This window comes from Malaya genurostris, chromosome 1 (genome assembly GCF_030247185.1).
Source record: "Malaya genurostris strain Urasoe2022 chromosome 1, Malgen_1.1, whole genome shotgun sequence".
Taxonomy (NCBI): Eukaryota; Metazoa; Arthropoda; class Insecta; order Diptera; family Culicidae; genus Malaya; species Malaya genurostris.
In genome coordinates, this window is record NC_080570.1 from 94,641,326 (window position 1) to 94,659,709 (window position 18,384).

The following is an 18,384-nucleotide window of genomic DNA, read 5'->3' on the forward strand; positions in this document are numbered from 1 at the left end:
GATGAAAACTATCATCGAGACCCTGTTCCCGAAGCATGAGCCTACGATCTGGCCGCCAGTACTGTACGACGTACAGGATGTCCGCGGCGATGAAATCCGAGTATCAAACGAGGAGCTGCTTGCGGTAGCGAAAGCCTTAACGGTGAAGAAGGCTCCAGGTCCGGACGGGGTTCCAAATATGGCCCTTAAAGCTGCGATTCTGGAGAATCCAGACATGTTCAGGACTACATTCCAAAAATGCATGGAAGAAGGTAGTTTCCCTGACATCTGGAAGCGGCAGAAGCTGGTGCTGCTACCAAAGCCAGGCAAACCACCCGGCGATCCGTCAGCATATAGGCCTATATGCTTGTTGGACACAGTCGGAAAACTGTTGGAGAGAGTGATCCTTAACAGGCTCACGAAGTACACTGAGAGCGAGAACGGTCTGTCGAACATGCAGTTCGGATTCCGGAAAGGCAGGTCCACTGTAGAAGCCATACGAGTGGTCATGGAAACCATGGAAAAGGCCCAGAAGCAGCAGAAAAGGGGAAACCGCTACTGTTCGGTGGTCACATTGGACGTGAAAAACGCTTTCAACAGTGCCAGCTGGGTAGCAATAGCCGACTCTCTGCACAGGTTGAGGATACCAGAGTACCTATGTCAGATTCTGAAAAGTTATTTTCAGAACCGGACGCTGATATACGAGACAGACGCCGGATACAAGAATATGTCTGTCACGGCGGGCGTTCCACAGGGATCCATCCTGGGTCCCACGTTGTGGAACATTATGTACGATGAAGTGATGAAGCTAAATCTGCCCAGGGGAGTTAGGATTGTCGGCTTTGCGGATGATGTGGCGCTCCTAGTAATCGGTGAGTCTCGAGAAGAGGTGGAGGTTCTCGCCATGGAGGCATGCGAGCATCTCGGTCGGTGAGTGCATCATCAATTCGAAGCGTGAGGTCAAGCATCTGGGCGCGATACTGGACGATCGACTGAACTTTAACAGTGACGTTGACTACATATGCAAGAAGGCAATGAAGGTGATATTGGCGTTATCTCGGATTATGCCCAATGATTCCGCGATTGTCAGTAGCAAGAGGAGGTTACTGGCGAGCGTGTCATCATCGATCGTACGATACGCAGCTCCAGCGTGGTCGATGGCATTGACGACAGCAAGGAACCGAGCCCAGTTGAACCGCACTTTCAGACTGATGGCAATGCGCGTGACAAGTTCGTACCGAACAATATCGTCAGACGCTGTGCACGTGATAGCCGGAATGATCCCCATCTGTCTGCTACTGGAAGAGGATAGCTTATGCTACAGGGATCGAGGCACAGGACGAGCCCGGAACAGAGAGAGAGCCAACACGCTCACTAAATGGCAACAGCAGTGGGACAACGCGGAGAAGGGAAGGTGGACGCATCGATTAATTCCTAACCTGTCGGTTTGGACAACTCGAGTGCACGGCGAGGTAAACTTCCAACTGACGCAATTCCTGTCTGGACATGGCTGTTTGAGCAATATTTGCACAGATTTGGCCACGCAAGGTCGCCGTTGTGTGTTGAGTGCCAGGACACAGAAGAAACGCCGGAGCACGTAATATTCAGTTGCCCACGGTTTATCCAACCGCGTAGCGAAATGACTGCCATCGTTGGCGCCGATGTCAGCGCGGAGAACATCGTTCAAAGGATGTGCAGTGACGAAGGAAAATGGAACGCGGTGAACCGGACAGTTGTTCAGATTATGTCCACACTGCAGAGGAGTTGGCGAGAAGAGCAGCGTCAAATGATCTAGGTCCAAAGACGAAGAATGCCGGACTGTTTTCGGCATTCTAAGAAGACGGACGAAGCGTGTGGAATGCTGCTCGGTTTTCGGGATAGGTTTCTTCGCCGGGAAACTCTCCGTCGGGTAGGCTAGACCCACCACCGTGGGCTAGTTGAGTAGGCGCGTCGTAAACCGGTTTCGGAACGTCGGTTTCGAGAGAACTTCCAGCGTCGGGGAACTCTCTGTCGCGGTAGGCTAGATCCTTCGGCGGGGACTAGTCGAGTAGCCACCATAACACCGACTTGTGTCGTCGGGGCGCCAGCGAACCAGAAGCTATGCTCCAACTGGAATCGCCGGACCGACCTCGGCACTCTCTCGTGTGTCCCGTGTGGTGCAACAGGAAACTCGGTGTCGGGAGAGCCTCTTTCGCCGGAGAACTCTCCGTCGGTGTAGTCTAGATATTTCATCGGGGATTAGACGAGTAGATCGTGGCGTAGCACCGTTAAGATAGTCGGGGCACCAGTGAATCGGAAGCCATCCTCCAACCGGCATCATTGGATCGACCCAGGCATCCTCACGGTCGGGCCGTGGACGGGTATCGAAAACGTCGGTTTCGGGAGAACTTCCATCGTCGGGGAACTCTCTGTCGGTGTAGGCTAGATCCATCACCGGGGACTAGTCGAGTAGACGCCACAACACCGATTCGAGTCGTCGGGGCATCAGCGAACCGGAAGCCATGCTCCAACCGGAATCGCAAAGCAGACCTCGGCACTCCTTCGGGTGTCCCGCGTGACGTAAAAGGGGAAACTCTCAGTCGGTGTAGGCTAGATCCATCGTCGGGGATCAGTCGAGTAGTGTGGCGTGACGTAGCGGCATTGGGTCGTCGAGGCGCTAAAGGTGGATCGAGATGGATAAAGAGAGAAACTCAGTAGCTCATTTTCTCCCAAACGAAGAAGTGCATGAGCACAGCCGAGATGGATGAAGAGAGCAGGAGCTCATTTTCTCCCAAACGAAGAAGTGCATGAGCACAGCCTCCCCCGAAGTATTGAGGTAAGCTTAGTTCCGGGGGGATCGAGGCAAGATGTCCAAGGTGTTTTAGTGGGTAAGGTTCAGCCAGTCCCACTCTCTGGTTCACAATAGCGGTAGCTTGACAACTACCGAGCGCGTGAGCTGGGAAAGTACATAAGGTATTTCACCTTGTAAAAAAAAACACACACACACTAATATCGTTTGGTTGACGTATATCGGAATGAAGACAGTGCTACTAGATTTACCACAGGTTGATTAGTATTTAACATGATCTTTCTGGTAATATTCGAAGCCGAATCGATTTATCGATACATAAATATCAACAATATAATAAAACTAATGTGACGGATACCAAAAAAAGTACGGGAGTGTAATGTCAAAGACATAACTGGAAGTCGTGAATACGAATATAACTGAAACGCTTAGTTCTTACTTTCGTATATCAATTAGTTGATCAGCTTTCCCCTTCTTCACTACTAGAATTTGAAACGATGCACCTAAACTGAGTCGGTGCTACACATTTTAGCAGAAAGTTCTTACAACTACGAACTCTAACCGATTGAAAAATAGGACCGCTTCGAAGAATTCAGGGGTTAGGGACAGAACCTGAGTTCAAGAACTAAATTCAGAATTTGGAACAGGCGCAGCATTCAACTTTAATTTAGTTTTTGAACTAGTTCGAAACTGACGTCAGTTCCAGAATCCAGTTGCAACGTACACCTTTTATTTTCTAAACCTATATTCGTGAAACATAATTTTGAAACTAAATTCTCCTCCCGACGATCGAAGTCCAAATGAAAGCATGCCTTGAGCGTTTCACGCTTTATACTTGGTTTGTTCTTACTAATGTTGTTGGGAGAATCTCACCTCAATATCCAGTTCCGTCTGAAGCACTAGAAGAAATTAACAGCGGCCCTTACACGATCATTAAAAGTGTCATTACAAAAAAGTAATGACACTTTTAATGATCGTGTAAGGTCTACGAGTTCAGTAATGACACAAGTAATGATGGAATTTCGGATTTTCCATCATTACCAACATTAGTTCTTATTTTTTTTGTGGAAGTGCTGAATATCTTTTGAACTATACGCGAAAAAATGACAAAGTGTAGATTTAAATTGTTAATATTTCATTAACCTTAACGTTTCAATTGAAAATCAAATTTATTTTCAGCTAAACGAAAATAAAAATATTGCTATTGCTGGAGTAGTTACAAATACTCATCATTAATAATGAACGTGTAATGCTAAAAAGTAATGATGTACAGTAATGCAGTAATGACGAGCGTTTGAGCAGAAGTGTCATTACTTAGTAATGACACTTTTAATGATCGTGTAAGGGCCGCTAACGATTTTCAATCAAAGTTTACCTTTCATACTCGTCTTGTAGATAATCAGAACTGATATGTGCATGATTACCTCAAAACCGTCGTCCGGGTGCGAAAAAGATAAGCAAGCCTGAAGTATTTTTCTCATTGTTTCCAAAAGTTTTAGAAAACTTTGTTTTTCAGTTATTTATTGTTATCTCACGTTGTTTAAAATTGAAGCACTAATTCCTGATCATATTTCCGATAGCTTGTAGAAAACATTATGTTGTTGGTTTAAGTACATCAAGATATATTCGCGATAAAGTTCTGCCCATTCTTGTACAGGGTAAGTTTTGAAAAGGCACTCCATAGTAAGGTAAGTCGTATTCACGCCAAAAATAAAAAAAACTTGTTGATGACAATTTGAAGAAGAAAAAAAACATTTCGGTTTTATAACATTAGGAGTAAACTTGGAAACCTTACGATACTAAATAAGATGAAAACAAAGCGCAATCAAGTGAATTAAGAGAAAAATTTTCATCTCATATTTTTGAAGACTTCTATTGAATGTCGGGTAATTTTAGAAGTTTTTAATCGTTAATTAAACAAGTGGCAAGTGAACATGACTATTTATGAAGTCATCTAACAATCAATAGCGGCCCTTACACGATCATTAAAAGTGTCATTACTAAAAAGTAATGACACTTTTAATGATCGTGTGAGGTCTACGAGTTCAGTAATGACACGAGTAATGATGGAATTCCGGATTTTCCATCATTACCAACATTATTTCTTCTTCTTATTTTTTGTTGAAGTGCTGAATATCTTTAGAACTATACGCGAAAAAATGACAAAGTGTAAATTTAAATTGTTAATATTTCATTAACCTTAACATTTCAATGGCAAATCAAATTTATTTTCATCTAAACGAAAATAAAAATATTGCTATTGCTATTGCTGAAGTAGTTACAAATACTCGTCATTAATAATGAACGTGTAATGCTAAAAAGTAATGATGTACAGTAATGCAGTAATGACGAACGTTTGAGCAGAAGTGTCATTACTTAGTAATGACACTTTTAATGATCGTGTAAGGGCCGCTAATAGTGGTGTAATTATGTGATATAGTGATCATGTTTTGAGACGAATCGATTAGTAAATATTTAGAAACGTGACGAACTGTAAAACTTGAAAAAAAAAATGCTTCGTAAATTGAAAAGTGAGTTTATTTTAAATGAAAAAACGATGCAAAATCAATCTTAAAGCCATTTGATCTTCGAACTTGATCAATTACCCAATAGTGCACACATATCAATACATATACTTGCACATACGTACACGCACAGACATATTCGAGCTGAGTCGAATGGTATATAAAGTTGCTGGTTTCTGATACAAAGTTGGATTTCCAAAAATTCTATATAAACATCATTTGTAATGCCCATCCTAGAATCATAGGATGTTTCTGATAGTGGAATCTCGATGAATTTATGAATTTTATGAATCTAGATACTATATCTAGGGTGTTAAATTTTCTTGTCAGAGTCACCAATTTTGCATTTTTTCGATTATCGCGAAACCAATGAACGTTTTTCTGCCAATTACCGTTCGATATTTTACATTTGAAATTTTCAATGAGAAATCGCAAATACAACTAAAAAAACTACGGAACAGAAGTTGGAAAAGGAGTTATGACGTAATGGCAAAAAGCTTCAATAATGACTAGTCTAGCTTCTCGACGATTTCATCTAAAGAGGAATGATGTGATAATGATGTCACCCAAGGTCATTATCGTTGTGTTTTTGTAAAGACATCGACACACGATGACTTGGCCCTCAGACACATGTCCGTTCATGACACCCCATTGATTGCTTAGGTTCATTCGCTGAGCATTTTACCTGATAAACGATGTCAACAAACCCGTAGGCGGTCTGCCAACATTTGTTTTCTCTTTCACTCATAAACCGCTCTACAGTATAGTGCAATATTGGTAGTAGATGTACCTGTTAAAATCATCTTCTTGTTGAAAACAAAGAATTCCGTTTCGAATCCATCGTTTCAATATTTCTCGTAGAAAGTAAGAGAAGAAGAGAGTTTTATTCATTCCATCGCTGTTACACACGCTTTGTTCTCATTCCATTTTATCTCTGTGAAGGTGTGCGTAGACTGTGTTGTGTAGTTATATTCTCAGTAGCTGCCGCGCGTCGTGGTTAAATCTGACGGCCAAGAAATGTGTGTAAACAAACGCGAATTTCAACATTACAACCATCATCGACATCAGCAGCGTCATCATCACCATTCGTTTGCGTTGGAACTCGCTACGTGTATAGTGTGTCTAACTCAGTCAACGTAGCGACATCGTGTAGTGTAGTTTGTGTTGTGTTCGATAAAAGTAAAACAATTTTTATTTCCACATTTACAGACTACCATCAAGCGAAGTAAGTCGGACGTGTTCAGATGAATGTGCTGAAAGTGCAACTGTTTACAACCAACTGGTCATTGCAGTTAAATACACAGAAAGGCAACAGCATCTGAAGGGAATAATCTTAAGTGTTTGCATTTTAGCAAAGTGTTAAGAGAAAACAGTGAGATTTCGAATTCCGCTACAAAAAAGACAGTGAAAATTAAACCGCTGCTTGCGAGAAGACGATGCTACTCATTTGCTCGAGTGAGGTTCAGAAGTATAGAATAATCAATAAGAACTTGACGACAAGGAAAGCACAGATGTTATTGACCGCGAACTCTACACCGCCTTGGACGTTGACCTCGGATAGTCACCGTCTGAAAGAGCAGTTATCCGAAGCCCTTCCGGTTATAGAAAAAGTAAACAGAAGGCAACTGTTACTGAATCCAAACTCTGTAAGCGACTTCCATGAAAGAAATCAGTCGACATCGAATCGAATGATTCAAAGTGCGCAAAAGAGCCGCCAAAACAGTGCTGACCTCAATTCATGTGAACAAAAAGTGAGAATGAACAAACACAGCAAAAAACCAAATAAATCCAGAGTTGAAATGATTTCATCGCATTCAGCGTCAGCGGGTAAATTAGGTGAGTTAATGATTCTTTTTTTTCACATTCAATGTTTCCATACCTCCTCTTAAACACGTACAATAAGTTGGTCAGAGAACGTACCGCCCGCATTTCCGTCTCGTAAAAGTGATGAAGCGTAGTATTTCGTTCATTTGATTTCTCGAAAGTTGAATATGAGTCAACAGTAGTAAAGACCATCATCGCAAGGCAAATACGATGACGAAACAATGTGGATGCCCCATGAAATAAAACTCGCCCAGACGTCAGTGATGATGGCGCGCGAACATGTCTGCCAGCGAAACTCACACTTACGGCTGCTATCGAAATCGTAGTGTTCGTAAGATGGCACAGAGATTTTGTGGAAGTATAGCCATAACAGAACATGACTAATCAAGTTTAGGAAAAAACAACTCGCTGGAGCGATAAGTTGCATCGTTTGTTGATGACACATATTCGTAGTAAAAGAGCACAGCAGTGAAATTTTCAATTTTTGTTTTTGTTCAGACGGATATTAAATTTGTTGTGCTAGAATAGACCTTGTATAATGATCTATTTATTTTCCTCGTAAGAACCAATTGTATCCGAACTAGTGTTGATTGGCAGTGCTACTTATTACCACAGTCGACATTTTCAAATCTATCATTGGTGTAATTTCCGCTTGTAATTATAATCAATTATAATAATTTGTCCATTACTGGGTATCACATAAATATGTTTTCGTATGTTTCAAACAATGTACGTTATTTGCACAATTAGTCTCCGAAATGTACAACACACAATGAAATTGACAAAACACAATAGGTGCACTAATAACAGAAAAGTTAATACGAATTATTTTATGTAGATGTGTTTGTTATGCATTATTAATCATGAATTATTTCAGTAATTTGTTTCTATTTTTGCCACATGTTGAGCACACATAATAGATATTTTCTTCACACGCATCTATAATGAGCGGTTGGATTCCGAGTTCTACGCGTTTCGCCTTCGGCCCATCAAAGCTTAAAGTACACGCAGAGAAAAATGTAAAACTATCTAAGTTTGGGTTTCAAACAACGAATTATTTTATTGAAATAGTGACAAAGGAAAATCTGGTTGATATAGCAAACATTGCTGCTTGAAACTACAAAACATGAGAATTAATCAATCTCAGTACATTAGTTTTTTTCAATCAATATTTTGATAAAAATAAAAAATATTTTACTTGCGCTTTCCTGCCAGTTTCTTGACAAACAATATCATAGTAAATTCAATTTGAAAATTTTGTTTTAAATGAACTAACTTTAGATCATGTTAATAATAGTAGCGCTTTATATTTACAAACATTTTAGTTGAAATAAATGAAGTTGAATTGATTTATTTCCACTAACGCTTTTGTTTGTTACAATCATACAGTTTTGTTTGTTTTTACCTACAAAATTATTTTTTTCAAACTAATTTGTAAGGTAATTTTTGATACCACTTTTTTCAATTTTTATTCGTTTTGAATTTCTCACAACCCAGCTTTTAATTTATATTGCCAATTTTCAAGACATTTAGCCTTTGTGGGGAAACGATCCAAATATACGCATACCACAATCATTAGCGGACCTTACACTATCATTAAAAGTGTCATTACTAAAAAATAATGTCATTTTTATGAACGTGTAATGGTGCAGTAATGACGAGATTTCTATCAAATTTGAAATACATCATTACTTAGACATCATTAAAAATGACAATAATAATGCTCGTGTAAGGGCCGCTGTTGAATTCGAATCCAATGATTTGGTGCTTCATCAGTGCGGCCAAGTTAGTTTTCAAAAAAAATTTATCATCAATTCATACGCTTGAATTATTGAATCTCCCATAGGAAATGGAAAAACTTATACAGGGTGATTTTTTAAGAGCTTGAGAACTTTTTTAAACAATAAAACGCATAAAATTTGCAAAATCTCATCGGTTCTTTATTTTAAACGTTAGATTGGTACATGACATTTACTTTTTGAAGATAATTTCATTTAAATGTTGACCGCGGCTGCGTCTTAGGTGGTCCATTCGGAAAGTCCGCTTTTTTATCGACAAATTTTGTTCAGCGATGAGGCTCATTTCTGGTTGAATGGCTACGTAAATAAGCAAAATTGCCGCATTTGGAGTGAAGAGCAACCAGAAGCCGTTCAAGAACTGCCCATGCATCCCGAAAAATGCACTGTTTGGTGTGGTTTGTACGCTGGTGGAATCATTGGACCGTATTTTTTCAAAGATGCTGTTGGACGCAACGTTACAGTGAATGGCGATCGCTATCGTTCGATGCTAACAAACTTTTTGTTGCCAAAAATGGAAGAACTGAACTTGGTTGACATGTGGTTTCAACAAGATGGCGCTACATGCCACACAGCTCGCGATTTTATGGCCATTTTGAGGGAAAACTTCGGAGAACAATTCATCTCAAGAAATGGACCGGTAAGTTGGCCACCAAGATCATGCGATTTGACGCCTTTAGACTATTTTTTGTGGGGCTACGTCAAGTCTAAAGTCTACAGAAATAAGCCAGTAACTATTCCAGCTTTGGAAGACAACATTTCCGAAGAAATTCGGGCTATTCCGGCCGAAATGCTCGAAAAAGTTGCCCAAAATTGGACTTTCCGAATGGACCACCTAAGACGCAGCCGCGGTCAACATTTAAATGAAATTATATTCAAAAAGTAAATGTCATGTACCAATCTAACGTTTAAAATAAAGAACCGATGAGATTTTGCAAATTTTATGCGTTTTATTGTTTAAAAAAGTTCTCAAGCTCTTAAAAAATCACCCTGTACTTTTAAAACGCGCAAACACTTTATCTGCTGGGAAGAAATGCTCTGGTTTATTCGCGCGGTAAAAAATTGCTCTAGTTTATATAAAATAAAACTAATACGGTTCATTTCAAAAGTAAACTTAGTTGTACATATCATTACACAAAAAATATCATTCAGCAATAAAATCAGCCGGAACAAACATTTTTTTCGTTTGCCTAGATATAATTTTTGATTCAAAACAAACATTGTTTATTTTGAAGAGAGGAATTAGTTCAAAACAATGATATTCTAGCTAGAAATCATCATGAATCAAATTTAAAAATTTATTTACAGTTTTGTTATTTTAAACTTGCTGCATTTCTCTGCGTGTAGTTCAAATTAAATTGCCTTGGCCACGTAGCTCAACTTTAACCGCTAGGCAGACGTAAAGTTTACACTATATATTAGAGATGGTCGGGGTTCGGGTATTTTTACCCAAAACCCAACCCGAATCCAACAGGTATAAAGTTCATTCTCGGGTTCGGGTCGGGTATGTGAGTTTCTTTTCATTTTCGATCGGGTGTCGGGTAAGAAATTGCTTGCCCGACCATCTCTACTATTTATGTAACCCCCCAATAGAGATGGTCGGGTATAGAAATTCTTATACCCGAACCCGACCCGTACCCGAGTGATCAGCAAAAAAATTACCCGTACCCGACCCGTACCCGATTAAAAATTTAAAAAATTACCCGTACCCGACCCGTACCCGATCAATAATAAAAAAAATTACCCGTACCCGACCCGTACCCGATAAAAAATAAAAAATTTTACCCTTACCCGACCCGTACCGATTAAAAATTACCTGTACCCGTACCCGACCCGAATGAGTAGTAAAAAGTTTACCAAAATTCAGGATGGAAAAAATAAAGTGTTTTAGATAGCGAGCTAGATAGAGCTAGTATCAGGCTCTAGTTTGTAAGTAAAATACATTAAAATGCTTGTTTACATTTAAACATATAAATACACTGTGAAGCATGAATAGATTTCCAATGTCTTTGGTACTTTATACTCATTTACAAATGTCAACAAAAGGGAATAATATCTACTCAAATTTTTCGAGAAGCATATTTATCCAAAATGTCGTAATACCCGTTGTATTCAATTTTGGGTATATATGGTTTTTACGAAACAGTGCGAATTTTGATCCAATTCTTTAGAACAACAAGTAAGCGTGCTCATTATCTTGACACACAAATAAAAATTCACATTAGAATCACTTGAAAAATCACGAACATCCCCTAAAATTAATAGAGTATAATCGGTTCGTTTACGTGAATTGACCAAACATCAAATAATTCACGTGTATTCCCGATGTGAAAAATTCAATTTTGAAAATGGTGAACTGTGAGTCCTTCAAGTGTAAGTAGTTTGAACATTTGTGAGAAATTTTTTTTGGTTACATTTTTTTTACTACAAAGCAAAATGAATTATGATTTTGATTTAAATTAATCTGTCAAATATGCCCGTTTTGTAAGCCTCACAAACCCACACCAACGATGTTAACGAGAGCTGGTGGTTTTTACAGCCATTGAACTTCTGTTCCACCTCCTTTGGAACCCTCAACGAGTGAACACGGTGATAATTTGAGCATTTCGCGTGAAAAGATTTTCACCCGTACTTTTGCGACTGTCACGCATCGAGATTTTCAGTGAAAAGAAACGTAAACTAACTCGACGTCAACATTTCAAAAGGGCATAAAAACAATTGACAGATTTTCTTTGTTTACTTTCTCTTTCGACTATATCTGCGTTATTATACAAACGTTCGTTACATATTTGGTAATGTTGGAAACATGGAGATATTATCTTTCATTCTACACGAATACTTTGTAAGTACACGTGAAAATTAAAGAGATATTCACAAAAGAAAAGTAAACAAAGAGAAACTCTCATTGGTTTATGTGCCCTTATGAAATGTTGACATCGAACTGGCAATATAGCTCAACTTGCTGTGCCATCAATCGGTGTCATTTCAAGTGAGGTGACATCACCCAGAAGTGAAGAATAAGAAGAACTTCTATGCAGATTTTCTGAAATAAATGTTCATGTTTTTATGGGTAGAATCCTAATGATTTATATGTAAATTTTGAAAATCTCCAACCAATAATTAAAATAACAGTTTTCTGTTATCTGAATGTGATATGAGTACTACACTACATTTTATATATTAATCAAATAATGTTTACTGGATTGTGCATTAAACAGCTTTAAAATGGCAGTCCATTAAAACCTACGTGAAAAGTAGGGTCTGGCCGCAACGTCTTAGAGCTAAGGCAGTGTGTCTTATTAAATATGTTATAAAAAAGTAGGGTGGAAAATATTCACATAACTTTTCACGTAACTATGATTGATCGTTTGTTTTTAATGAAGAAAAGAAATGTTTTTTTCTGGAAAAAGATGCCAGTTTTCAGGTCTAGTTCTAGGTGCGAATGTCAAAACCCCTTGAATCAAATTGTTTATTTTTCGGAACAACTGTTTTGCAAAAAAAAATTCTCGTCAACGTGTAAACATATTTATGTAAAGTACAAATGGTCGGTTAATCGATCAGAAAAAAAAATTTACCCGTACCCGACCCGTACCCGAGTGAGTAGTAAATTTTTTTACCCGACCCGACCCGTACCCGAGTAAGCAGTAAATTTTTTTTACCCGTACCCGACCCGTACCCGATTGAAAATAAAATTTTTTACCCGTACCCGACCAAAAACCCGTCGGGTACGGGTACGGGTCGAGTTTTGGGTAAAATACCCGATACCCGACCATCTCTACCCCCCAAAGATATTGCATCAAGATTTTTTCACATTGATGCTTTTCAAAATTTGATTAGAGTCAGAATCGTTTTAGAACATAATCATTCGAATGATCGAACCAAAAAAAAAAACCTATACTCTATTCATCTAGTGGTGCTATAAGGCATTTCTTTTGTCAATTTCCTTAAGATTGAAATATCTATAATCGAAACAAAAGAAAAAAAAATAGTGCGTATTCCGAAACTTGAAGTTGTAGAAATATGATTCTCGAACTCGATTAGGTTGCTGTAATATTAGTTTCGAATGATCTCAAAATTTATGAAATCGGTTCATCCATTTCCCAGAAAATTGAGCTGTAATGAGTTTTGTCGTCTACATCACTTCTACCATTAAATCACCGGACAGCCATTAGAACTTCAAACCTATTTAATTATTGTAAAAGTCCAATAGTAGCTTCCAAACGAGACTAAGCTTGTTTAGATCGGTTTAACCATTTACAACAAAATTGAGCGGGGAGACAAAATTTCGCGTTTTGTTGGGTATGTCACTTATACGATTATATCTTCGGAACAAGAAGTGACAGTCATTTGATCTTCGAACTGGATAAACGACTCAGTAGTAGCTTCTGAAAAAGCTCAAGCTCGTTGAAATCGGCTCAGCCATCTCAAACTTGATCAATTACCCAACAGTAATTTTTAAACGAGTCTAAGCTTGTTGAAATCGGTTTAGCCATTTTCGAAAAAATTGAGTGGTAAAAAAGTGTTTTTCGTCGTTTACGTCACTTATACCGTTATATTTTCGGAACCAGAAGTGAGAACAATTTGAACTTGATCAATGACACAACAGTAGCCACGGCAAGAACATATTTTTAAAGGTACACACACAGACATATACACACCTAACCAATATTAATTATACACACCTTAACACACACCCACACACATAGATTTTCCAATCTCGTTGAACTGAGTCGAATGGTATATAACACTAGGGATTATCGGATGTTCGATCAACAAACGATTTTTCCGGCAAATGTATTAGCTTTCTCAAGAGAATGGCAAAAAAAGATTTATGCGAGCTTTTATTCAATTAGAATGGTTCGTCCTATACACGAAAACGCTAGCTTAATTTATCAACTTATATGGAACTTACGGATTGAACGCGTACAGAAAAGACTTGTTTGTTTTGCTTCACTGGCAGAACCCGTTTGAGCTTCCAGCGTATCCCGATTGATGTAGACTGACCAGACTCGACTCAGTGGAACGACGCAGGAAAATTCAGCAAGCTAAGTTAACCCACATTATCAGATACGAATCAATTCCGAATCGGCGAGAAATTTTCATTCGGAATTCCATGTGGAAATCATGTGGAATTACAAATAAATTCCACCTCCAGTGCAACAACCGATTCCGAATGAATTTCGCCTCCAACCGGTTGGTTCGAGAATCTATCGGAATTGTGTGAGAAGATGCGGATTGAATTGTCAATTCGTTTTATTCTCATTCTTTCCCGATATCGAATATATACCTTATGATAAAAAAAGAACCGGAATTTTCATTTTAAAATTCCCGCGCTTGTCCAATCGGTAAACTTTTATTGTCTCAACGTTGGCAACACTTTTATACACATTCTGTCAAATTTTGAAGCATATCGTACGATTAGTTTTTGTTTGGCGTCTATACAAAGAAAAAACGTTGTTCTCAAATTTCATCCATTATAAAAATCGCCACACGAAATTTTTTAACTTCTTTGTATAGGCGCCAAACAAAAACTAATCGTACGATATGCGTCAAAATTTGACAGAATGTGTATAAAAGTATAGCCAACGTTGAGAGAAAAAAGTTTACCGATTGGACAAGCGCGGGAATTTTAAAATGAAAATTCCGGTTCTTTTTTGATCATAAGGTATAACTGAATATATAAATTTAAATCTTCAAGTTTTTCGGATATGCAGAACTAGTGAATAACCAGTTCTTCTTAGAATTTCAGCATAAACTGTTGAAATTCTCTGGAAATTAACAAAAAGGCCTACCTTAGTCAGCATCATCCATTCCTCTAACTGGAGTGTAAAAAAATGGCGTAAGTCGTCTATTTTTCACACTAACACATTCATAAAATGAGCGAAAATTCAATGACATTTATTATGTCACTGTCAGTCGGGTTAATCGAGCATCCAGAAACGAGCAGTCGATTAAGAATTCATTGCTTATTCCGTAATTTCGAAAATGTGGGAAATAGCTAGCTGAAATTTCCTGCGTCGTGGCAAAGCTGATCAATGGTGATATCGACTCTCCGAAGATATTGTCTCAACTCAATTTACTTCAACCGAGATTTCATCGAACGACGTTCGGGAATTACGAATCGATAACATCATTCTTAGCACTGTTGAAAGTACTGCAAAGTACCACCAGAATTCAAAAGATTAAAATTGGTATGACAATCGAACAAACTGAGATGAACATGGGTACCATTACCCTAGTAGTAATTACTAAACTTTTACACCATCTCTAGTCAACACTGACAGGGATTTTCGGTATAAATATAAACGACACTAAAATATCATATCTATTTATCTGTGACAAATACTATCACCTCGATTCTGTATTTCGTTCGAATCGGATTGTTTCGATCGAATACGAAATTTTGCATTCTGTAGCTCGATCGAATTCGAGTTTTCCATACAAAAGCATCACTCGATCGAATTAGAGAATGCAAATTTTTACATTCGTTTGATAAATTCCGACTCGATCGAAATACAGAATAAGGGTGCATATTTACATGTCAAAGAACGCTCGTGGAACAAACTGATTAATTTCAAACTTCCCAAAGCATTCAAGGCATAATTTCGCAGTATGTTACTTCAATTGTATACTTGATATGATATGGACACTTCATTGGAGTCTGTTGACAGCCAAATTCTCTCCGTTGCGTAACGACAACTGCAATTGCACCTGTTTCCAAACAAGCTACTCGTTAGCCAACTTTAACACGTGCGAAACAAGAACTCCGAAACTGGATCCGACAAAAGCCTTGAAACTTTTGTTTGCCCATTGACATATCTGCTACTGAAATCATCAGCTGAAACCAACCTTTCCCAAATTAATATTAAGTTTTGCCAAAATTCACACCTGTCGCAGGTGACAGATTTGATAGCAGCAGTTTCTTTCATTTAGCAAGTTTTGCTCCGGTTGTTCATTTTTTTTTCAGAAAAGAGAAGGAAAAGGATCATGTGGCTTTCTGGTTCGACCATTCCGTGGCAAACAGTGATGTAACCTACCTTTTTTTATCTCGTAACCAGTCGGACGTCGATGGTCTACTTTCACCATCGACACTTTGCGCTCCAAGTTGGCAATGTCAGCTCCAGCAACTGTATGATGACTGGCTAACTTTTTCCTCTGCACACCGGTAGTCTGAACAGTTACCAATCCGTGATCTGTCTTGGCGCCAACGAGTCAAACGTTAGGTGGCTATACTAAAACTTGTTTTGTTTTATCGTATGACTTTTGCTTCAAACCAACGCGAGGTCAAGTTGAATTAAGATTTTATAATACAATTCGCTATTCCAAATGCAAAGCTAAAAGGAGTAAGAAGGCCGCCTTTCACGTAACTTAGTTGGATTAGATTACCTATCCCGGTATATTGGGACGGATAGTTATGTAAAAAGTCGAATTTCGGTTGTAAATTATGTAAAGGTCGATTGTAATGTGGTGAAAGACTTGGGTAAAGATTCGAAATTTATAAAAAAAACTTGTTGATGAATATGTGTTGATAAATAAACTACAAGCAAAGTGATAATTTTGATTCATTATAGAAATTTACTGTCTCATTAAGATATAGAAGGCGATTTCAATAATTATAATAATAATACTAATAATATGCTTCATGGCTAAGTACAATGTTACCAAAAAGTATATCAGGCTATCTCATTGTTCCTAGCCTCGAATGTATTTCTTCGAAGTTCATCATCTTCTATATTTTCAGGGGAAACCTTCACTTTTAACGCGTTCACTGCTATACATAGAGGGATCATTATTACCATGGACCAGTGTGTCCGCTGGTTCACATTTAATCTTGAAAAGGTTTTCGAATATTGATGTGCCTATTTGTTGTAATGAACAACATTCACCTCGATTGGAATATGTGGTGCACAGAGTATGCATGGCAGTTCAGTTATATGAAATCTTCACCGACATCGCAGACAGTCACAGACAAAAACTGGTTAAATTGTGCAATTTTGCTGATGCCAGCCACCAAAAGACGATCATATGAGATACCTACCGTTCGCTGAAACCCTCTCTAAATGCGCAAGTTACATAATCTCGTAGTATAGGCGCGGATCGTCACCGTTCAACGACTGGACAGCAGTGTGCGATCGAGTGACATTTTCTAGTAGTTAGTAGTTTCGAGAGACAAGGCAAAGGTAAACGGATAAAAATCCATTTGCCGGGACCATGATTAAGAAATTATGAAAATCATAAAAATTTTTATGGAATTCTGAAATCATAAAATTTTTTATGGAATTTGCTCACAAAATCATCAGTAGATTATGGTAGGGATGTCCGAAGCCGAGTCGATACTTTGAGGTTTTGATACTTTCTTTCAAGAATCGGGTATTTTTGGTATCGATATCACATCAGAGCGATACTGCTAGTATCGATACATCTCGTCTCGATACTAACAGTATGACAACGGATTAAAGTCAAATCCCATTACGACGGAATTTTGTTGTTGTTTCAATTATTGAGGCTTTAAACTTAAGCTCATTCGCCTCTTCTGGTCAGAAAAACTTTCTAAGGCTATGTGCGGGGTTGGGAATCGAACCCTGGCAGGTTGTGTGAAAGACATCGACTAACCGATCCCGCTATACCCGTCCCCAATGGAACATTTTGTTTCTTCGGATTCGACGAAGCACCAAGCTCGTGCATGGATTGGTATGACGTGGACTAGCCGTCGTTGAAATTTGTTCTCGACAATCTCGCTCCGTCCCACAAGTGCACTGAAAGAGAATGAAATAAGCGAAAATCATCAACAAAACAGGCACATAAAGGCCATACTCCCAGAGGATTCAATCATTTCAATTTATCTCACTCATTGTACTCTCTCTCAGTGCGCCTGTGGGACGACGCGAGATTTTTTTTCCATAAATACGTTTATTTCATAGGCAATATACATAAGTTTTTCTTCGCCGTGGCATCCACAATACATAGTACTTTAAACCTAATACATTTCGAATATCATATTAGTATGTTGGTATTCATTAGTTAATCTAAACACTGTTTTTATCAAACGAGTTGCTATTATAAATTACATTAAATGAAATACATTTATTTTGTACATAATCTTATAACTATTTAAGGTTTGTTTGTATCAGTTCATCACTTTTATTTAATATAAGATAGCTGGCTATTGGTTGAACTCATGGAAGAGATAACAGTCTAACATAAAATAAAATTTAAATTGGAACTCCAATGGACTTAATGAAATAATAAAGAAGTTTTATGTAAGGAACGTCACGACAAGCAAGAATGTCGCGAACTGGGACATTGGATAGTCTACCTTGGGTACGCAAGGAATTTATTAGTTGAGATCTGACATCACGATACTCCACGCATGTCCAAACGACATGGTCAATATCGCGGTAACCTTCGCCACAAGCACAATGATTAGTCTCGGAAAGTCCAATTCGAAGGAGATGTGCATCTAACGTGTAGT

The 18,384-nt window shown here is 38.5% G+C and overlaps 1 protein-coding gene across 1 annotated transcript in view; it reads left to right on the plus strand.

The window, feature by feature from the left end:
• The first annotated feature begins 6,412 nt into the window (after window positions 1-6,412).
• LOC131425121 (serine-rich adhesin for platelets) overlaps window positions 6,413-18,384 on the plus strand; it is a 51,383-nt gene continuing 39,411 nt past the window's right edge. Inside the window, exon 1 of the mRNA XM_058586727.1 lies at window positions 6,413-7,128. Coding sequence (XP_058442710.1) covers window positions 6,729-7,128 — 400 coding nt within the window. The 5' untranslated portion in view covers window positions 6,413-6,728. The remainder of the gene's footprint in view (window positions 7,129-18,384) is intronic.